The 24218-nt window shown below is 40.4% G+C and overlaps 1 protein-coding gene across 1 annotated transcript; it reads left to right on the plus strand.

Moving 5' to 3' along the window:
* Window positions 1-1328: 1328 nt before the first annotated feature.
* Window positions 1329-24149, plus strand: LOC149435873 (interferon-induced very large GTPase 1-like). The gene is given in 3 exon segments (XM_089662337.1): window positions 1329-1634; window positions 18036-21070; window positions 21072-24149. Coding segments are annotated over 3 exon segments (4983 nt in total). The 5' UTR covers window positions 1329-1342; the 3' UTR covers window positions 22728-24149.
* The last annotated feature ends 69 nt before the right edge of the window (window positions 24150-24218 follow it).

Genomic DNA, 24218 nt, shown 5'->3' on the forward strand with positions numbered 1-24218 from the left:
TAGAGACAAACAGAGCAGTTCCGGTCTTTGTTCATCTCTATGAAGCGCCGGCTGGTCAGTTGGGTGTCTGGTGAGATGGGACAGGCTGATAAAGCTGCGGAAGGCGGATGGAAGGTGGTGTCCTCTCCCTCCAATTTTAAAAGCAGTCCAGTGGCTAGTTAGCTGTGAAGATTGCGTTTATGAGAGCCGAACTTGGGCTCTAAAAAACGGTACCGGATTGATCACACAGGCATCATCCCTGTATAGCCATTTAAAGTCCAGCAACATACCAGTACATCACTGGTCTGCAAGTGGCTAAACCACGCTTTATTACAAAAAAAAAGGATATTGATCCCACCACAACTGTTGAATCATACATGTAGATGTCACTTTCAGTGTTACAATCTTCTGATATTCCTAAACCAAAATCACCACATGTTCATGAAACCTGTCCTTTTGGGTATGCACTCACCAGACCCACATGCTGGAAGGCTGTCATGGTTGGCAAGTATCGCTTGTGAAATCTCCAATTGTGGTATCAGCATGTAAACTTCATAATCTCCATAAATCTTCTTACTCCTCTCCACCAGATACCATGGTCATGTAAAAGCAAGAGGTAACCTCCAATGGTACAGTAACCAATGTCATCTATTTTATTAAATGAGTAAAAATCCACTCACAAAATGAACTAATAAAAACCGTCGTCTGGCCTATGGGGTGTAAAAGAACCATCTGAATGGCTCCGCCCACTGCCCTCAAACGAGGAATAATGCCTTCTGTCTGTTTAAGAAGACTTTACTGAGCTATGCACTGATTAGAACGAATGTAAAAGTGTGGAAATTACACCACAGATTTAAAATCCTTGTATAGGCCAAACTTTGTTTTATCTCTTTGATAGAGAAAGGGAGAATTAAAATAAACTCAGATGATTTTTTTTTTTGTTACTGCCCTTTCAGGTAGATATCCCTTACATTTCTGTCCCCGGAGCCACAACAAGGAAGTGAGTGAAAATTCCTACAAAGTGACAGGAATTCCCCTTTTATAGTTGTTCCCTGAACAGATGACCCTCGTTGGAAGATTAATTCTCACCTCTTGTTCCTGTGATAATTTAAAAATCTTTTGACTCCCCCTCACTTTGAAGGGTGAATCTCCATAGTGGGGACACAGATAGCAATAAAGACCCAGCAAAGGGTCCAACCCTTCCTTACACCATCCAAAATTGTTTTACATTTACATACACTTTACAGGTAAAATAGGGTCAATTGTGTGATCATCAAAAATACACTATATTTTCAGCTAAAAATGAATAGTCGCAGAATAACTGTCTATGTTATTTATTTTTAGATTCTGAAACCAAGAAATCATGACTTCTGCCACAGATGCCACAAAGAGGATAAAACGTCTTAGATGGATTTTATTAGAAGTGTTTGAGGAGGACGCAGACGGTTTCTGTGATGAGCTGCGATCTCATGGCCTCATAACCCTGGATGAGATGAATCAACTTCAACATGATGGAGATCCAAGAGGGAGAGTTGAAAAAATGATGAGCATTATAGTTCAAAAAGAAGAACTCTGTCAGAAATTCCTGTGTCGTCTTAAGAACCTGATCCTCAGATTTCCAGCACTGAGTGACCTGTCCCACCACTTTTCAGAAAGTAAGTTATCTGAGCTATATGAGTATTTTAGGCTGAGGGATCTCATTCTACCTATCCCACCGTACCTTCAGTGTCACTTACAATTCTCTTCTCCTCTTCTTTTCTGTGTTGGGGTCCCCCAAGGTCCTGTTCTTGGCCCTCTCCTATTGTCGATCTATTTCTCCTCCCTGGGTCAGCCTCTCATGGCTTTCAATAACATTTCTACACTGATGAAACCCAAATCTATCTCTCTACACATCAGCTCACAACATCAGTCTCCTCACACATCACTAAATTACTGACCAACATATCAGACTGGATATCACACCACTTCCTCAAACTCAATCTATCCAAAACCAAGCTCATAATATTTCCTCCCCCGTGTGCCTCTTCCCCTGACTTTTAGTCAAGATCAATGACCCAGCTTTTAATCCGTCCCTGCATACCAGGGTACAAGGTGTAATGCTGGACTTTGAACTCTCCTTTCAGTCCCCCCAGCCAATCACTTTCCAAAACTTGTTGTCTCAACCCTCGTAACATTTCCAAAATATACCGCTTCCTAACCAATGACACCACAAAACTCCTAATCCACTCCCTGGACATCTCTCGCCTCGACTACTGCAACTTCCTCCTCATTGAATTACCTTTACATAGGAGTGCCCCCCTTCAGCCCATCATGAATGCTGCTGCCAGAACTAACCATTTAGTGTCTGCCACCCCTCTCTGCCAATCCCTCCAGTGGCTTCCGCTCACCCAAAAAATTAAATTTCAAATACTAACAGCTTACTAAGCCATCCACAACTCGGCCCCCAGCTACATCACCAACCTATCCTCAAAATACCAACCAAATCATTCTCTTCATTCCTCCCAACACCTCCTGCTCTCTAGCTCCCTTGTCACCTTCTCCCATGCCTGTCTCCAGGACATCTCCTGAGTCTCTCCCATCCTATGGAATTCCCTACCCCAATCTGTCCAACTATCTCCTACTGTGACCACGTTTAGACGATCCCTGAAAACTTTTTCTTCAGAGCCTATCCTGCCTCCACCTAACAACTGTACTTTTATTTTCTCCATCGTCTCATCCCCCACAGTTATTACCTTTTGTATCACTTGACCCTCCCCTTTTAGATTGTAAGCTCTAACAAGCCGGGCCCTCTGATTCCTACTGCATGAAATTGCATTGAAACTGTCAGGGCTTTTTTCCCGCAGGGGAACGCTGACACCTCCAGCACTAAATGTATGTGATGGCAAGGGGTGATGGGGTGTGCTGGAAGGTCTATTGATATTGGCTGCTGGGGGATCTATTGTTGCTAGGGGGGGGGCTATTGCTGCTGTCTTTGGGGGAACTATTGTATTACTTTTCTTGTTATCATTAATAAATTACAAAGTACTTAGCACCACAAAATGATACTTGGCTCTGTATTCTCTAAAAGGAGCGGTACTGGGAGGTGGGTAGGGGGTGGAACCAAGGGACGGTGCTCGGAGGTGGGGGAGGGCGGAGACAAGAAGTGACTCAGAAGGGGGGTGTTTCTGAACCTATTTTCTGAGAAAAAAAGCCCCGGTAACTGTACTGTCTGCCCTCATGTTGTAAAGTGCTGCACAGACTGTTGGCGCAATATAAATCCTGTATAATAATAATTCACTAAGAATTAAGCACTTCAAAAACAAGATTATAACTTGTGAGCCACCTAATATTGATCAAAAAGGTGCGCTAACATACAACACATCCTCCTTATATGTGTAAATATTGTGAAACAAATATACATTTAAATTATGCTGCGCTCCTCCTCAAAGTGAAGAATAATAAACTAAAAATCAGTTCATATTTCCAAAGAAACCATATCATAAACCAAAAATATATCAATATAAAAACATGTGATCAACAAAATAAGATGTGACATCCCGTGCTTAACATGTGCAAATAATGAGTCTCTGTGAATAAGTAGTGACAATTCCGTAGCCCCTCCCCTACACGTTACGCCGCTGGTCATGCGGCTTCATCAGTGGGTTGTGATTGGACTTTACTCTTCCATTCGATCTATATATACTGACTATCCTCCATTTTGTTGTAGTTTACATGGGCGCGGTCATGTTTTTGGGGCCGTAATTCAACTGATTACATTCTTCCCTGCCGATGTTTATACTAAGGATACAATGTTGCTGTTCGACTCTATACTACATGTCAGTCCCATTCTTGGACTAACGGTACACATTTACAATGGTACAACAAAGATGAATACATAACGATACTAAAATATATATTATTGTATAATCCATTAGCCTCCATTATACAGCCTAATCAAATGTAAATATATCAATCAATGAAACAATAGTTTAATAAGTATCACAAAGATGAAATGTATTAATATATCAAATGAAAATTAAAATAAAATAAATATAAATAAAAAATATTGAAAAATAAAAACTATATAAAATAATAACTAAAAAAAAATATATAAATATATATAAAAAAAAAAATATATATATATATATATATATATATATATATATATAAAAATAGATAGACCACCAAAGACCATACTGAATATATTTCCCATTATCTTTAAATAAAACTAAATATCACTAATAAAGCATGCTAAATCGAACTCCTTATTCAGACCACCTGGTGCCAGAATCCCTAACTCATAAATCCATAATGATCCCTTCTTACTAATTTCCCTGACCAGATTATCGCCCCTCCAGTGGGGATTGTGTTTTTCCATTCCCCAATATTCCACTTTATCTGCCTTACTGTTGTGAATAATTCCCCAAAAGTGCATAGTCAAATGATAATACTTAAAACCTATATTGATGTTGTGAATGTGCTCTTTCATGCGTTCTTTCAAACTGTGTTTTGTTCGTCCAATATATAAAAAATTACATGGGCATTTCAGCGCGTAAACAACACCTTTAGTATCGCACAATATAAACTGTTTTATTTTGTATTGTTTATCTTTACTAGGATTGGTAAATATAAACCTACGTTTTGGATTCTGTGGAGTTCTTTTATAACTGGTTTTAAGTATCATCATAAGGAGATAACCACTCCACACTCCACCATTAAAATCTATAATCTATCCAGTGTGGTGTTCACAGACACGGAACTGAATTTATTACGGAAAGGCCTCAATTTCGCTCCTAAAAATCCTCCTAACCTATTTGAAATATTTATAGATCTCAACAAATATGTCAGAAACCTCACTGTCAAGAGGTATTTCGCCCTCAAAAAAGAACCTTTAATGACTGCAGGTCCTCAGGTAGGGCAGTTACCTAATACCAGCTCCATTAGCAATGATCCCGCACTTCCCTTGCTGGAAAGTTTACTACAGGAAGGTAAATGTGATGGGTTTGCACTGGCCCTTGATGATCACGTGTCAACAGGTAAAGACAGGATCATTCACACGACCTTCAAACCTGCCTCCACCTTTTATCCACATTGGGTTAAAGGGAATTTCATCCCAACCTTTTATGACATGATGTTTGAGGATATCAAGAGGATCTGCGAACATAAACATCATAGGATTCCAAAAAACATCTCACACTGTTTCGGGGGCGAGAACCTTGACTTCACTTTGACTCACATCAAAAACAGAGATGATATTATCATAGGACAAGCTGACAAAGGGGGTGGTCTGGTCATCCAGGACAAAGATGTATATCTTTTGGAAGCCTTTAGACTGATAGGAGATTGTAACACCTATGAACAGCTCCGCAGGGACCCCCTACCGGAATACAAAGATGCTTAAAAAGGGTTGCTGGATGAGGCTCTGACCAATAAAGTACTATCAAACAATGAATATCAATTCCTGCTCAAACAACACCCACTGACCCCTTATTTTTACCATATACCAAAAATTCACAAAGACCTGACTAATCCCCCTGGTAGACCCATCATAGCTGGCATTGATAGCATCTCCAGCAATTTGAGATGCTACATTGATTATTTTCTCCAAGAATTAGTCATGAGTCTACCATCCTACGTCCGAGACTCTGGGCATATGTTGGAGATCCTATCTTCCTCAAAGTGGTGTCCAGAATATAAATGGTTATCCTTGGATGTCACTTCGCTTTACACATCCATCGAGCATCAATATGGCATGTTTGCCATCAAACACTTTTTGTACAAAAGTGACATACCTCCCATTCAAGTAGCTTTCCTACGAAAAGCCATCCACTATACCCTCACACATAATTATTTCTCCTTTCAAGGGAACTTCTACAGACAAATTAGAGGCACGGCTATGAGAGTTAGATTTGCCCCTAGCTATGCCAACCTCTTCATGGGGTATTGAGAGGAGGAATCAATATGGAATAAAAACCCATATCGGGAAATCTGGCCCTGTACACCAGATATATAGACAAAATCTTAATCATCTGGCAAGGGTCAGACGATGATCTGGATGGGTTTCTTGCACACTGCCAAAATAAACCCTTTGGAATCGGCTTCACACATGTGGTGGATGCCAACAGTCTGGTATTCCTAGATCTTGAATTACGGACAGACTCTGATGGCAAAATCTGCTCTAAAAAGCATTTTAAGCCTAGCGCAGGCAATTCTTACTTGCACGCTAGTAGCCATCACCACCCCAAATGGATCCGTAATGTCCCTTTTGGTCAGTATTGCAGGTTGAGGAGAACATGCACCACCAGAGGTGACTATGAGGAACAGAGCGCCATCTTGAGGACCAAGTTTCTAGAAAAAGGCTACAGTGAGGTGCACATCGAGGAAGCAAAGCAGAAGTATTGGGGCCAATATGAAGAGAGTCCACTGCATATACCACACACAGCTGCCAAGAAAGTCACTAAAGATCCCAACAATAGATTTAATAACCAGGTCAGGTTTTGCACCAGATTCAATACTAAAGCCTTCGACATACAGCGAAGCATTCAAAAGCATTGGAAAATTCTTAAGCAGGACCCAGTTCTTGGTCAGAGCCTTGCCCCCAGAAATTGTGTTCAGGAAACCTAGGGATCTCAGGAGTCACATAGCACCCAGTAGAATCAAGAAGCCTCTTGCTGGTGCCAGTAATACGGTCAATCCTTGATCTGCCCTGTTTGATCAAAGGGGCAGTTTCAAATGCGGTGTGAGCAATTGTGGAACCTGCAAATACATGTGCCACAGAAAGAAAGAGGTGGCTGCCACCAATGGCCGTACATAGAAGATTAAGCAGTTCATCAACTGTGGCACTTCCTTTGTGATCTATGGGCTCATCTGTCCCTGTGGCCTCCTATATGTTGGCAGAACCATGCGTCCCTTGAGGGTCAGGTTTGGCGAACACAAATGTAACATCATTAATTACAAGGAGAGCAATAAAGGCAAAAACAAATATTCCGTACCAAGGCACTTTCAGGAGGCACACGGTGGTGACCCATCAGGCATGAAAGTATTTGGGACTGAATCCATCACAGGAGATTCAGATGGTGGAAGAAAATTCCAGAGACTATGCAAGAGGGAGAACTATTGGATCTTTACATTGGGTTCCCTCTCACCCACTGGGCTTAATGAAGATCTTGAGATACATGGGGTCATTCACTGACCCCCGTTATGCATAGGTACCTTCTGCTGAGCTGTACATGTTCCCTAAAGTCCTACTCTCATCCTTTTTGTCTCTCCCCCCTTTTTTTTTTCTCTCCCCTCCCCCCACCCCTCTTTAGTGCTAGTTCCATTATTTCCCTTGTGACCTATAGTGGGTACACCATCCACTACAGATGTATGCCTTAAATATATTCATTTTCATCAGCTATGATTACTATAGTATCATCAGTATAGCTACCATTACCCTGCATCCTTACACATTAGGTTGCTCACTTCACATTTATTGTGTCACCCTTAGGCGCATGCGCTCAACCGCATTCCCAGGCGCTTGTGTCTATGGGTCATTCATTGGTCACCCATTTTTTCATTCAGTTTCCATATATATGTGTGTGTATGTTTATGTATGTATGTATGTATGTATGTATGTATATACATGTTTTTTACAAGAAAGCAGTTACTCATATGGACGTGTTACACACATGTGCGCACGCATGTGGTCCAGTGAGCTCTCTCCGAGCACTGCTTTCTCATTATGCAAGTGCTTGTTCCATACACCTTTGACATCTACAGTTGTGACCAAAATTATTCAACCCCCACTGAAATTGAGTGTTTTGGCCAGTTTGACATTGCTTTTGATCATTCAGTCATCTTGCTTACATTTACATTAAAGAGGCACTTGTAGGTCAGACAAATATAACATAACAGTTATAATGAAATAACCACAAATGTCTTTTCTGTGCTCACAGCATTATCAGTTTTATTCAACCCCCAAGTGACATTCAATCTTAGTACTTAGTACAGCATCCTTTTACAGTTATAACAGCTTTTAAACGTGAAGCATAGCTTGACACAAGTGTCTTGCAGCGATCTACGGGTATCTTCGCCCATTCTTCATGGGCAAAGGCCTCCAGTTCAGTCACATTCTTAGGCTTGCGCACTGCAACTGCTTTCTTTAAGTCCCACCAGAGGTTCTCAATCGGATTTAAGTCTGGTGACTGCGATGGCCACTCCAAAATGTTCCAGCCTTTCCTCTGCAACCATGCTCTAGTGGACTTGGAGGTATGCTTGGGATCATTGTCCTGTTGAAAGGTCCAACGTCTCCCAAGCCTCAGGTGTGTGACGGACTGCATCACGTTTCCATCCAATATCTCCTGGTACTGAAGAGAATTCATGGTACCTTGCACACGCTGAAGCTTCCCTGTACCTGCAGAAGCAAAACAGCCCCAAAGCATGATTGACCCTCCACCATGCTTCACAGTAGGCAAGGTGTTCTTTTCATCATAGGCCTTGTTCTTCCTCCTCCAAACATAGCGTTGATCCATGGGCCCAAACAGTTCTAATTTTGTTTCATCAGTCCACAGAACACTATCCCACAACTTTTGTGGTTTGTCCACATGGCTTTTGGCATACTGCAGTCGACTCTTCTTATTCTTTGGAGACAGCAAGGGGGTACGCCTGGGAGTTCTGGCACGGAGGCCTTCATTACGCAGTGTGCGTCTTATTGTCTGGGCTGAAACTTCTGTACCCACATCTGACAAATCTTTTCTCAGTTCCTCAGCAGTCACACGGGGACTTCTCTCCACTCTACGCTTCAGGTAGCGCACAGCAGTCGAAGTCAGCATCTTCTTTCTGCCACGACCAGGTAGCGTTTCAACAGTGCCCTTTGCCTTGAATTTGCGAATGATGCTTCCTAAGGTGTCTCTTGGTATGTTTAACATCTTTGCAATCTTCTTATAGCCATTGCCCTTCCTGTGAAGAGAAATCACCTCTTCTCTTGTCTTCCTGGACCATTCTCTTGCCTTCACCATGTTTGTAACCACACCAGTAAATGTCTAGAAGGAGCTGAGTATCACAGTCATTTTAAAGCTGCCTAATTGGTGCTTATTATGCTTGATTGCTGCTCGGTGACATCCACAGGTGTTTTCAATACCTGATGGAAAGCACCTGTATGAACCTCTGTTCTTCAGAGTGGTAGTCTTTAAGGGGTTGAATAATTGTGGCAATGAAGAAACCACATAAGAACCATTTACTACTGTATTACATAAACAATTGATGTCATTTTAGTTGCATTTGGGTAGTTACAACGTCCTTGTAGGATTTGATTCTGAATACAATTCCAAATGTACACTATAGTCCCTAAACCCCTTTACAGCATTGGGGGTTGAATAATTTTGGTCACAACTGTATATTCTTATGACACACATATATATTTTTTACAAAAAAAAATATATATTTTTTTTATATAATTCATTTTTTAATTTTTTTTCCCTATATATTTATATTTCCTATGCTTCTATGTTTATGCGTACACACGTATACCATACACTATACCAATTGTACCAGATATTATACTATATTGTAACAATACTTATTTCATTTCATTTTATTTATACTTTGTAAACCATATTAGGAAGTTTTTTGTAATGTTTTATATTAACATTTATGTTTATACCAGTGATTTATCTCCTTTGCCCCTGTGACTCCTCCACCTGCATAGGGGAGTGTCTAGGGTGGCCCCATGTGACCTTTGGTTCAACTAGTAGTGAGCATATAAAAGAGGGAGCAGACATTTGGTTAGTTGGCTTTGAAGAGGCAAGTCCTCGAAATGCATCAGCCTATTGGATGTCTACACTCCCTATTGCGGACTGTTACTCAGCGCGGTGCTGACCCAGCTATTCTTTATGATGTGCCTTTGGCTTTATTCTCGTTTGTGTACAACACCTATTTTATTTCTTATTAAACATTTTTTATGGTAATGCACTAGGCCTGTGCTCTTTGTTCTTTCCTCATACAATAATATATATTTTAGTATCGTTATGTATTCATCTTTGTTGTACCATTGTAATTGTGCACTGTTAGTCCAAGAATGGGAGTGACATGTAGTATAGAGTCGAACAGCAACATTGTATCCTTAGTATAAACATTGGCAGGGAAGAATGTAATCTGTTGAATTACGGCCCCAAAAAGATGGCCGTGCTCATGTTAACTACAACAAAATGGAGGATAGTCAGTATATATAGATCGAATGGAAGAGTGAATTCCAATCACAACCCCCTGATGAAGCCGCGTGACCAGCGGCGTAACGCGTAGGGGAGGGGCTACAACGTCACTGGCCATTTGAGGACGACAGGTTCACATCAGGCATGTGGTGTTTGGCATGCTGAGGACGCAGCTCTGTATACACAGAAGCGTTTTTTTACTTTTTTATATGTGAGCGCAATTGGGTGCCTTATTAAAGTTTTTTATAAAGGATAAAGCACTATCTCTGGAATGCTTTCTTTCCACTAAGGGCATATGCAGAGGAGAGGAAAGCAGGGGAGAAGCAGCGAGAGAGTAAGATCCCAGCAGGGATAGGAAACGGAGAGCCGGCTGAGAGGGATCCACCATTCCTCATATGGTGCAACACACTACAGTTCCATATAGTGAACACAAGCGTTATTAGCCTAGTATAGGCTATCTTGGAGGGGAGCGCACATCTTCATCTCACTAAGGAAGTCACCTGGAATTAGTTATTGATTTGAATCACTGGGAATTGTCACTACTTATTCACAGAGACTCATTATTTGCAAATGTTAAGCACGGGATGTCACAGCTTATTTTGTTGATCGCATGTTTTTATATTGATATATTTTTGGTTAATGATATGGTTTCTTTGGAAATATGAATTGATTTTTAGTTTATTATTTTTCACTTTGAGGAGGAGCGCAGCATAATTTAAATGTATATTTGTGTCACAAGAATTAAGCACTTCATGCATTTTTGCCTTAGAATAACTCATGAGGTATTTATCTCACAAGCAGTCAGTTCACTAGAACATGTTATATTTTCAGAATGAGTTATATGTTTCTATTTTGCAATATTTAGCACTTCATTTAGTATTATTTTTTGTTGCTTTATCTCACTTTTTGTAACATTGTACAGCAGGGAGTAGAATGAAGACAACCTAAGATTTGTGAAACAAATTACTGACATTCCTGAGCCAACAGCATTGTATTCCCACACTGATACATTGTTATCTTAATGGTAAGGTACAAGACACAGGATGGATATCATAGACCCTGGCTATAGGCTGCTACCTTCGGGTGAATGGACACTGGCGAAGCTTTGCTGGACATGCCCCCTGGGTGTCCCCCTATAACCCTAACCCACTCCATGAGTCCTCAGTTGTTCACTAGTGTCCGTAGGTGATGGACCTCTTCTTCTGCTTTACTGAGAAATTATTCTAAGGTTAACTAGTTTATTACTGCACTTCAGATTCTTTATTTAACTCCTCACTGTCTTCTACCACAACAGTAGGAGCAATGCATCTGGATTTGTACCACCTCGGTAAAACCTTGGAAGCCATACCTAGGCCCCGTACTATGGGGATGGCCTGAAATGTTTCTTTAGGTACTGGATCCTGCTTGGATGTTCTCCTTGGCACTTTGTGCAATGCATGTAGTCAGAGTTCTGTACAGACCCCTCTCAGGGAATGCCCCCCATGACAGGCAAAGCCTGGACTCAAAAAGACCAGCAGCATGGTCCGGTAAGTCAGAGTCACACTGTTTATTGGATTGATACTGTAGCCCCACAGCAAGCAGGAGACACAATGAGGTTGATTTACTAAAACTTGAGAGTGCAAAATCTGGCACAGCTGTGCATGGGAGTATTTAGTAAGAGGCATGGTGAGTTTTTTTAAGTTGTGTTTTTTTCCCTCAATTCTTTGGAAACTTAATATTTTTAATAATCTTTCCTCATAGCTGATCTCCTCCATGCCTCTTATCAGTTTGGTTGCCCTTCTCTGTACTTTCTCCAGTTCCCCAATGTTCTTTTTGTGAATTGGAGCCCAAAATTGAACTGCATATTCCAGATGAGGTGTTACTAATGATTTGTACTGGGGGGGGGGGGGTGATACCTCTCTCTCTGGAGTCTATACATCTCCTAATACAGGAGAGGATTTTGCTCGCTTTAGAAACCACAGCTTGGCATTGCTGCCATTATTAAGCTTGTGATCTACCAGAACCCCCAGATCCTTCTCCACCATTGACCCCCCAGTTGTACCCCTCCTAGTATGTATGATGTATGCATATTCTTAGCCCCCAAGCGCAGAACCTTACATTTATCAACATTAAACCTCATTTGCCACATAGTCCCCCAATTACACAGAGCATTGAGGTCGGCTTGTAAGTTGGAGACATCCTGTAAGGACGTTATTCCCCGGCACAGCTTGGTGTCATCTGCAAAGACTGGAATGGGATTTTTAATCTCAGACCCCATATATTTATAAATGTATTAAAAAGTAAGAGTCCCAACACTGAACCTTGGGGTACCCCACTAATAACACTGAACCTTGGGGTACCCCACTGATAACACTGAACCTTGGGGTACCCCACTGATAACACTGAACCTTGGGGTCCCCCACTAATAACACTGAACCTTGGGGTACCCCACTGATAACACTGAACCTTGGGGTACCCCACTGATGACCCTAGACCATTCAGAGTATGAATCATTAAGCATTACTCTCTGAAAACGATCTTTTAGCCAGTTTTCTATCCATTTACATTCAGATTTTTCCAGCCTGTAGACTTTACCTTACACATTAGCCGTGTGGGGAGCTGTGTCAAATGCTTTTGCAAAATCCAAGTATACCACATCCACCGCCACCCCTCTGTCCAAGTATACCATGTCCACGGCCACCCCTCTGTCCAAGTATACCACGTCCATCGCCACCCCTCTGTCCAAGTATACCACGTCCACCGCCACCCCTCTGTCCAAGTATACAATGTTCACCGCCACCCCTCTGTCCAAGTATACAACATCCACCGCCACCTCTCTGTCCAAGTATACCACGTCCATCGCCACCCCTCTGTCCAAGTATACCACGTCCACCGCCACCCCTCTGTCCAAGTATACCACGTCCACCGCCACCCCTCTGTCCAAGTATACCACGTCCACCGCCACCCCTCTGTCCAAGTATACCACGTCCACAGTCACCCCTATGTCCAAGTATACCACGTCCACAGTCACCCCTATGTCCAAGTATACCACGTCCACAGTCACCCCTATGTCCAAGTATACCACATCCACCGCCACCCCTCTGTCCAAATATACCACGTTTACAGCCACCCCTCTGTTCAAGCCATCCGGTCCAGGGGCTTTATTCACCTGCTGTCTAAATATTTTTGGATCAGATACTTTTCCACAGCCTGGCCATATACAGAGGCCCAACATCTAAGTAGCACCTTTAACCACTTCCATACCGGGCACTTTTACCCCTTCCTGCCCAGTCCAGTTTTCATGTTTCAGCGCTCTCACACTTTGAATGACAATTGCGCGGTCATACAACATTGTACCCAAACTGAAATATTATCATTTTTTTCACACAACTAGAGCTTTCTTATGGTGGTATTTAATCACCGCTGGGATTTTTATTTTTTGCTAAATTAACAAAAAAGACAAAAAATATTGGAAAAAAAACACGTTTTTCTTTGTTTCTGTTATAAAAGTTTGCAAATAAATAATTGTTCTTCATAAATTTAGGCCGAGATGTATTCTGCTACATGTCTTTGGTGAAAATAACCCAAATTAGGATGTATTTTTTAGTTTGTAGGAAAGTTATAGAGTTCACAAACTATGGTATAGATCTGAATATTGATCAATCCTGAAGTACTGACAGCCAATCTAATTTTTTGAGGTCCAAGAATGTCAGAACAGTACAGATATCCCCCAAATGTCAGGACAGTACAGATATCCCCCAAATGTCAGAACAGTACAGATATCCTCCAAATGTCAGAACAGTACAGATATCCCCCAAATGTCAGGACAGTACAGATATCCCCCAAATGTCAGGACAGTACAGATATCCCCCAAATGTCAGAACAGTACAGATATCCCCCAAATGTCAGGACAGTACAGATATCCTCCAAATGTCAGAACAGTACAGATATCCCCCAAATGTCAGGACAGTACAGATATCCCCCAAATGTCAGGACAGTACAGATATCCCCCAAATGTCAGAACAGTACAGATATCCCCCAAATGTCAGGACAGTACAGATATCCCCCAAATGTCAGAACAGTACAGATATCCCCCAAATGTCAGGACAGTACAGATATCCCCCAAATGTCAGGACAGTACAGATATCCCCCAAATGCCAGGACAGTACAGATATCCCCCAAATGTCAGGACAGTACAGATATCCCCCAAATGTCAGAACAGTACAGATATCCCCCAAATGTCAGGACAGTACAGATATCCCCCAAATGTCAGGACAGTACAGATATCCCCCAAATGTCAGGACAGTACAGATATCCCCCAAATGTCAGGACAGTACAGATATCCCCCAAATGTTTTTTGAAGTTGTATTTTTTTTGTCATAATTTTTTAGAAAATGAAAAAATTAAAAAAATTATTTTCACTATTTTTTTTTTACAAACTGTCACCAGTGCAGTACAGAGTCTTCATATAACTGGCATAGCAGTGATCTGGGACACTGACTGGTGACAGTATGAAAAAAAAATATATTTTTTTTTTCTTTTTTTATTATTTTTAATTTTTTATTACTTTTTTTTTCTTTTTTTTAATTTCATATTTCACTATGACCAATGTAGTACAATGTTACCATAGTAACATTGTACTACTTTGGGGAAGTGATCAGTATTTTGTTTTTTTTACACAATTTGCTTATAGCAAAGAATTATAAGCTATAAGCAAGCATTTACCTGAATGAAGCACGATCATGGGAGGACGTCATATGACACCCTCCCAGAACTGGTCGGCCCCCGGTGAAGCCGTCATTCATCTATCACCGGTCAGTAAGTGGTTAACCATTTCAATACTGAGCACTTTCACCCCCTTCCCCCCCAGGCCAATTTTCAGCTTTCAGCACTGTCACACTTTGAATGACAGTTGTGCAGTCATGCAACACTGTACGCATACGGAATTTTTATCATTTTGTTCCCACAACTGGGGCTTTCTTTTGGTGGTATTTAATCACCTCTGGGTTTTTTTTGCTAAATAAACTAAACAAAGACCAGCAATTTAAAAAAAAGTTTTTATAAAGTTTTGCAAATAAATAATCTTTATTCAACAATTTAGACCAAAATTTATTCTCCTGCATTTCTTTGGTGAAAATAACCCAAATCAGTGTTTATTATTTAGGCTGTAGGAAAGTTATAAATCCATAAACTATTGGATATATATCTGAAAATGATTTTATTATTATTATACAAGATTTATATAACAGTTTGCTCAGCACTTTACAATATAACGGGAGACAATACAGCAACAATACAGTTCAATACAAGAGGGATAGGAGGGCCCTGATCCTGGGAGCTTACAGTCTAGGAGGGAAATTGATCAATCCTGATGTACTGATGGCTGATTTCATGAGGCCCCAAAATATCAGGACAGTACAAATACATCACACATGTCAGGACAGTACAAATGCCCCCCCCCCAAAAAAAAGTTCAGGATAGTACAAATGCCCCCCAAATGTCAGGACAGTACAAATACATCACACATGTCAGGACAGTACAAATACATCACACATATCAAGACAGTACAAATACATCACACATGTCAGGACAGTACAAATGCCCCCCCCAAATGTCAGGACAGTACAACTGCCCACAAATGTCAGGACAGTACAAATACCCCCAAATGACCCCTTTTTGGAAAATAGACAGTCCAAGGTATTTAGTAAGAGGCATGGAGAGTTTTTTGAAGTTGTGATTTTTTTTCACAATTTTTTGGAAAATGAAGAAATTAAATAAACACATTTTCACATTTTTTTTTTACATCCTGTCACCAGTGCAGTACAGCATCATCATATAACGGGTGTGGCAATTATTAGTGACACTGACTGGTGACAATACAAAAAAAAAATTAATACTTTTTTAAATTGTTTTTCTTTTTGATTACATATTTTAAAATTGTGACCAGAGCACTGTAATGTTACCATAGTAACACTGTACTACTCTGGGGAGGTGATCAGAATTTTTTTATACATTATGATTGCTTATAGCCTAACTCTGTCCTGGCATCCCTACTGTGATAAGGACAGAATGGGGGTGAGAAACAGAACACACCGTTACCCTGAGAGACAGTACAAGAGAAACCTAAGTGCATCTCAAGGAAAATACTTTTTTTTAAATTTTGGATGCGAGGGGTTAGAACTTCTGTCATGTTTTTATTGCTGTCCCAAACACAAACATTTAGCCCTCATGCACACTTGACGTTTTTATAACGCTGGTAATGTTAGCTGTGTAACGTCACGTTAAAAACACAAGTTTTTCAGATTTTTTAGCGTTTTTGCATTAGTGTTTAGCAGTGTTTTGCCGTGATTAGCGGCATTTTTTCCGTGTCTGCGTTTTTTTGCATTTTTTAAAACAAAAACTTTTTTTTTTAATTGAATAACATCCAAAACGTTGGTTTACGGCATTTTACCATGTTTTACTGTGTTTTGCCATGTTTTACTGCGTTTTGCCCCATTTTTCAGTGTTGGAGCGTTTTTACAGCTGAAAGGCTCCTCTAGAAACTCACTAGTTTTGTTTTTTTTCCAGCCAAAAAAACGTTGATTCCAATCTATCTGTGTATGGACACATAGGATAAAATGCTGGGGAGTTTATCAACTATAGAAAAAAATGTTAAACGCCAAAAACAGCCGCTGCAAAAACATCAAATGTGCATGAGGGCTAAGGGTAAAGCCAACATTTTGGAGGTGTCCTCAGAACAAGAGGTAGGAAGAACTCTTCCAATTTGGACACCTGTTCTGGGAAAAGCTGGCTAAGCAAAATTCCTCAAACTTTGGGAGATATTACCCAATTTTACACTGGCAGCAAAAAATACCTCACAGGGTTTATATCAATTCCTGATTCTATAAAAAAAACGTTTTAGTTATAGATTCAATTTAGGAATGGAGATTCAGATTACAAATGTGCTCCTGATGTGCAGTTTGTGTGGTTTTTATGAAAAAATAGATGGGGGAGGTGTCTCAGTCCTGCATTTTATACCTTTTTTTTATCAGGACAGACAGCACTTCCATTTCAGATTCAAATGTATTTACCCCAAAATGTAAAAAAACAAAATTGTCTGATTATAAGGATATCACATAAGAGGGATTTGTATGTAAAGGAGCAGAATGAAAGCTCAAAGTGAAAATGTATACTTTAATTTGAGGAGCTTTTTCCCCTTTAGAACTACATTAGAGGTAGCAATAATCTGCTGGAGGAAGTGATTGTGGAAGGGGTGGAGTCTATCAGCAGGATATACAGAGGGTCACATGATACAAAGCAACAACCAATCCCAGAGTATCAGGTGATCTGCAGACAACAGAGCAACATGGTACAGGGGTATGATCTGTGCTGGGATTGATCATTCCATTCATTTCTAGTGAAAAGAAAGTTGGAATTCAGCTTTAGGCTAGGTTCACACCTTACAGTTTACATGTGATCTGTCTCTGCAGTGCTTTATGCGGTGCATTTAGCGTTTTTGCCCATGTGTTTTTAATGCGTTTTGCAGGGTTTTTTTTCCAACTTGTTGCTGGGCAGATAAAAATGCAAAACACATCCAAATAGTGTAAAAAACGCATCAAAAACACATCACGTGCATTTTTGCAGTGTCTCCATTGAATTCTATTGAGACAAAATGCAACGCTTTGCATTTAAAAAAGTCCCCAACCCTTTAAAAAAACCGCACCGGATGAAAACGTGGAGATGTCCCATAGGAAATCATGTTAAATGGACTGCAGTGTGTTTCTGCAAAATGCGAAACGCACCGCAAAACGCTTAGGTGTGAACCTAGTCTTAAGGTAGAAAACCGTTCATATTTATTGTTTTAAACTATTTATACCAGTAATGCTTAACATAAGATTATATATTAAAAACATTTTGTTCTTTTTACAGATAAATTGAAGATTTTCCATGAACTTCTTGTCAGATTAAATATGAAGCATTTAAATGATTCCAAACTGACATTGAAACACATCCTAGAAATCGGTGCAGAGACTCTGAGTGATGTCCATCCCCAGACCATTCAAGATGTTCCGTGGCATTTTTTGAGAAAGCTGATGGCCTTGAACAGAACTGCATTTAATACTCAGTATGGACAAGATACACAAATAATCAATTCCACTGATAACATGTTTGAGTCAATGATTGAATGGGAAAGTAGTTCAATGGAATCCATTCACCCCCTGGATGTCCTCTGTGCTCTCCTCCATTGTTCAGACAGTTTTGTACAACAAGAGATTGTATTTCGATTGTCCGTGTGCCAGTTTGCCGTCCCTCTCCTTCTCCCTGCTGGTGACGGGTCACACTGCACCCTCATGCTTTGGGCAATGAGGGGCATTGTGAAGAAGTGGAGACCTCAGTCACTGACTGATAGGAAAAGGTTCAATGAGGAAAATGTGGTGAATATTTCCATGCCTATTTTCTCCTTCATCAGACTGGGTGACAACAAACTATCCAAATCTAAAATCCTGAATAAAGTTCTTAATCCAGCCCAACAAGACCAAAACTTCTTCATACATGATGATATGGAGGGAGGAAATATGGAGAGGAAAATATCTGATGGCCTTGTGGAAATGTCCTGGTATTTTCCCTGTGGTAAGTCTGATGTTTTCCCAGAACCCATTGCAGTGACCAACCTACGAGGAGACCTGGAGACCAACATGAACCAATTCACATTTCTGACTCGAGTCTCATCAGCTGTATTTATATTCATTGAAAGTATTTCTGAAATACAATTCAGACTTTTATCATCCTTCAGTAACGCTGACACCCAGATTTATTTTATTGTTACTCCAGAAAAGGGGAAAAAAATAAGTGAAGAGACCTCAAAGCACATAACAAATCTAATGACAATTTTAAAGATGAGTAAAACAAATATTATTCTGAAAACCAGCACAGAACATTATGCAGCACTAGTGAAAGAAATTCAGAATGCTTTAATAAACAGTCAGAAAGAAAGACAAAACCTGTGTAGTGCTACAAATATAACTGAAGGACTTCATATCTTTGTTGATGAGAATTCTGCTGAATGTCAGAAAGCAAAAGCAATTGCAAATAAAATTACTTCAGTGATAAAAGATGTGGAAGGGTATAAAAAGGAAACATTGAAATTACAGGGAGATCTGTGGAAGGAATTGTCTAAAGTAGAAAAAGAACTTTGCAGAATGACGAAACGAGGGAAAAGAGATGCACAAGAATATCAATCTGAGCTCAAACAACAGATCAGATCACTCCACGAAAAACAATACCAGCATGACATTCCTGTAGGCATAGTGCATTTTACTGAAGCAATTACTGACCTCTCCAAGTCTGAAAAACATTATTTCTTGAAATGGATGAAATTTGAACTGGATTCAGTTGTAAGAAATAACATTTCCTTGTTGCAGGCTGAATACAAGGCAAAATGTAAAAGTAAATCATATATGTCAGAACTTAAACAGCTGGATCAGAGAATCTCAGACAGTTCTTTAGGAATAGAACATTTCCTATGTGAGCTGGGACAGTTTTATGAGGCTGAGTATTCCACAGTTGTTAACAAACAGAAAAATAAAACCACAAGACAATTCACTAAACTTCCAGGAATTGCTGCTGATCTCCTACTAGATGGGTTCCCATTAGAGTTGATTGATGGCGACGCCTCTAATATTTCTTTACAGTGGATAACTGATGTTCTGACTGAGCTAGACAATAAGACAGGAGGACAATGCAAAATGAGAGTAATCACAGTGCTGGGAGTGCAGAGTACAGGGAAGTCCACACTTCTGAACACCATGTTTGGTCTGCAGTTACCAGTGGCCAGTGGAAGATGCACACGAGGAGCCTTCATGACTCTTCTGAAAATAAAAGAGAACTTCCGAGAGGAGCTGGACTGTCACTTCATCTTGGTGATTGACACCGAGCCGCTGAAATCTCCAGAGTTGGAGGACAGTTATGAACATGACAATGAAATGGCCACACTGGTGGTGGGGCTGAGTGATATCACCATCATCAACATGGCCATGGAAAACACATCAGAAATGAAGGATATTTTACAGATTGTGGTCCATGCTTTTCTTCGGATGAAAGAAATCAGGAAGAAACCCAGCTGTCAGTTTGTACATCAGAATGTCAGTGATGTATATGCTCATGAAAAGAACATGAGAGACAGGAAGAAATTTCTAGAACAACTTGATGAAATGACAAAAGTAACTGCAAATATGGAGAAGAAACGTGGAATTACCTGTTTCAGTGATGTGATGGATTATGATCCCGAGAAACATAACTGGTACATTCCTGGACTGTGGCAAGGAGATCCACCAATGGCGCCGGTAAACTTTGGCTACAGTAAAAATGTTTATGAATTAAAGAAATATATGCTGGGATTTTTAAAATCTACAAATTCTAATAGAATTCAATGCAAAATCCCTGACTTCATCACATGGATAAAAAGTTTGTGGAGCTCAGTGAAACATGAGAAATTCATCTTCAGTTTCAGAAACAGTCTGGTGGCAGAAGCTTATACCAAGCGGTCTATGCAATACTCTCTGTGGGAATGGGACTTCACCAAAAAGATCCATAGCTGGATGATCACCAAAGAAACTTACATCAGAAATCAATCCGCAGCCAGTCTCAGTGCTGAGATTTGCATGCAGTTTAAAGTTGATCTTCAGTGTTTACTGTCAGAAGAGGAAGATGCAATGCTGAAGCTACTGGAAATGTATTTTGACAGCAAATGTGAGAATGTTTATCTCATTGAACGATACAAAGAGGATTTCTTCATAAGTGTGAGATTCCTGAAGAAAGAACTGGAAAGGAAAGCGCTTAATACACTCAATGAGGCAGTTTCAATCCAGAAAGGCAAATTCAAGATTCCGGATATTCAGAAGACATCTCGGGAACTGATATAGAAAGAGATAACAAATCTCCTAAAAAAACTGCAGAGAAAGAAATTGTGAACTTGGTGATAAGGAGGCAAAGCAAGAATTTGAAGAGATGTGGAAGAAAACCCTCTCTGATTTACAAATAGAGGAGCTAACAAGACGTAACATTGGACAAATGATTCTGCGGCAGCTTAAGAATGAAATGGGTGTAAAGGGAGGCGGTATTAATGAAAACCTAACCAAAGTAATGAGCTTGGATGACTATGGGATCAATCCATTTGTTCCTGAAAAAAGCCACATTGAAACGGCATTTCTTTCCTAAAATCGCAATGTATTCTATATAAGTCAGGCATACCTGGACAAGATAGAAGGTCTTGCAATGACTCTGATAGACATGTGTGACACATACATCAAAGAGAAGGCAGGCACCACGGGGGATTATGATGATACTTACTTTCAGGATTTGCTACACATGATCAATGATAAACTCAAAGACAAAACTACTCAAAAATGTCACTTTTCTCCCAACTTTGAGCTAGATGTAAAACTTTTTATCTTTGGAAGAGCATCTAGAGCATTTCACGAGAAACATGACAGGTTCATTCAAGAAAACGACCCCAAAATTTGCCTTGGAAAATTAAAACCTCAATATTTGGCCACATTTGAGAGCATATTCCATGAAAAAGATGAGTGCCAGAGCAGGGCCAAAAAATTCTGTGAGCTCTGCCTGAAGCCGGCGCTAACTGATTATATTCTGCAACATCTTGGTGAGGAAATCATTGACATAATTTTACAAAGTTCTGACGGTCACATATTTAGTAGTAGAAGTGCTTTTCAGTTAACTGTGCTGGAGGACTTACTGAAGAAAAACAAATTTAAACAATATAATTCCTACAATAATGATTATAAGACCTTTTTGAAAGACTGGATCTCTCAGTACATTACTGAGAAATACTGGAATCCAGAAACTCTGAAACCCTTAGAAGAAGAAGTTTTATTTCCAGTCATTGAAAAAATTGAAGAAGTCCTGAAGAGTGAGGAATGTGTGAAAACAGACACCATTTTGACATTTCTGGAATGTTTCTGCAAGTCACTAGACAAAGAAATCGTGATGTCACAGAATGAAATGACAATGATCACTTTCCACAATACAGCAAATGTCAGCCAGTTCTCTGAGGCCATTCTTTACTATCTTCCCAGCATAATGGAGCCCATTTTATCAGATACAGAATTGTCAGACATTGAACGTCTTCTCTCCAGAGTCACACTGAAGCCTCAGGAGGAATTGTTGAAGAAAGTGATTGGTTGCGGTAAGCAGTGTCCATTCTGTAAGGTCCCCTGTGAGAATGCTGGAGGTGATCACCAGGAGCACGCTGCATCTCTCCATAGACCCCGGGGACTGGGAAGATACAGATTGATCGAAGATAAGACTTTAGTCACTGACATCTGTTCCACTGCTGTGGTATCTAACAATACATTTAGAAATTCTGACACAGAAGGAAAAGATCACCCATATAAAGACTACCGTACATACTATCCAGATTGGGCAATTCAGCCTGACCCCAGCTTCAAATCCTCAGATTACTGGAAATACATTTTTGTACGTTTTAACAATGACTTTGCAGATGAATATTCTTCAAAACCAGCTGAACTTCCAAAAGACTGGATGGAAATCACAGAAGAACAGGCTCTTGCAAGTTTACAGGAATCTTTTACAATCAAATGAAAATGACATGACTGTAGTTGTGTTATCACTCACATATACAATATATACAGTATGTTGGTTTTGAACATTACAGATTTGTTTTTCTGAATATAGTTTTAGTATGGTGACTCTCATTAGCCTGAGGCTGCATTCACATTTGAGCGATTTCTAGCTATGATGCCTGTTTACAGCTGACCACATGAACAGGCACCATAGAGAACAATTGATTTTTAAGTTTGAGCATTTTTGGAGCTTCGAGTTTCAGGCTTCAAATCACCCAATTGTGAATGCAGCTTAAGATCTTCATTTTTATACTCTGACATTTGCACCAAAAACGTCTCCTGCAATTAGAAAGGGCTGGTGCCATTGAACAAAAAAGAAAAAATCTGGTATGGGAATATTATTAGTATTATAGAGGATTTATATGCCAACAGTTTGCTCAGCGCTTTACAACATGAGGGCAGGCAGTACAGTTACAATACAATTTAATACAGTAGGAATCAGAGGGCCCTGCTCCTCAGAGCTGACAATCTAAAACAATATGGCTGGATTGTGTGCATTGGGGCTGCATTCAGGTCATTGTGATGCATTAATGCGTGTGTGTTGATGCACTTTATGCCACGTATTAACATGCATTGTATTAAGGCAGCACTTTCATTTGAATGAGCTCCCTAGTGAACCAGAATGCACCAAACATGGATATGAACTTTTTTGTAATGCAGCACGCCACAACACATGGAAGTACATTACTGTGTATTGCAGTGCAGTACAATGTAAGTCCATCAGCAAGTTGGGCTAGGAAGCCATTCCAAATGAATAGCACTGCATGGCACCAACATGGACCCCACCACTGCCACTCTCCATCTGTCTAACGGATGCCAGACCCTGCCATTAGTTCTCTCACCAGTTCTGGAAGTGTTAGGAATGGACTGGCCAGCAATGGTGGGACTCACCTGCCTTTTGATCTGCAGTACCAGGGCTGGCCAGCGGGTGCTCCCAGCAATCAGAGACTCAACCTTTCAGCCAGCTAACACCTGGAACTGATGATACTGGTGTATTTAAGGGTTGGCCAGACTTGCAGACTCTGCCTTGGTGTTGTGTTTGTCCTGGGCCCTGTATCTGTCCTGCATCCTGTTCCTGTTCCTTTGCTGACTTCTCCTGCTCTGATCCTGGCTTGTGACCCGGACCATCCCTCTGTCTGACCCTCTGTACTATGCTGCTTGCTACCTGCTGAACCTGGCCTGTGACCCCGACTATTCTCCGCTTGCTCCCCCTGTACCTACCTGCCCTATTGATATTGACCCGGCCTGCCTGACGACGCTTGCTTGTATGTACTGTTATCTGTGGGTGGTTGGTTGGTTTGTTTGCACTGTATTATGTTTAGTATTGCACTGCGTTTATGTTTGTACTGTTAGTCTTTAATAAATTATATTGTTTATAACATATCTGAGGTCTGCGTTTCCCTGCTTCAGTCACACACCTCTGGTCATACCTGGTGACCCGATGCCCGCT

Source organism: Staurois parvus, unplaced genomic scaffold (assembly GCF_062004578.1).
Source record: "Staurois parvus isolate SC_StPar_1 unplaced genomic scaffold, SC_StPar_1.0 ptg001457l, whole genome shotgun sequence".
Classification (NCBI taxonomy): Eukaryota; Metazoa; Chordata; class Amphibia; order Anura; family Ranidae; genus Staurois; species Staurois parvus.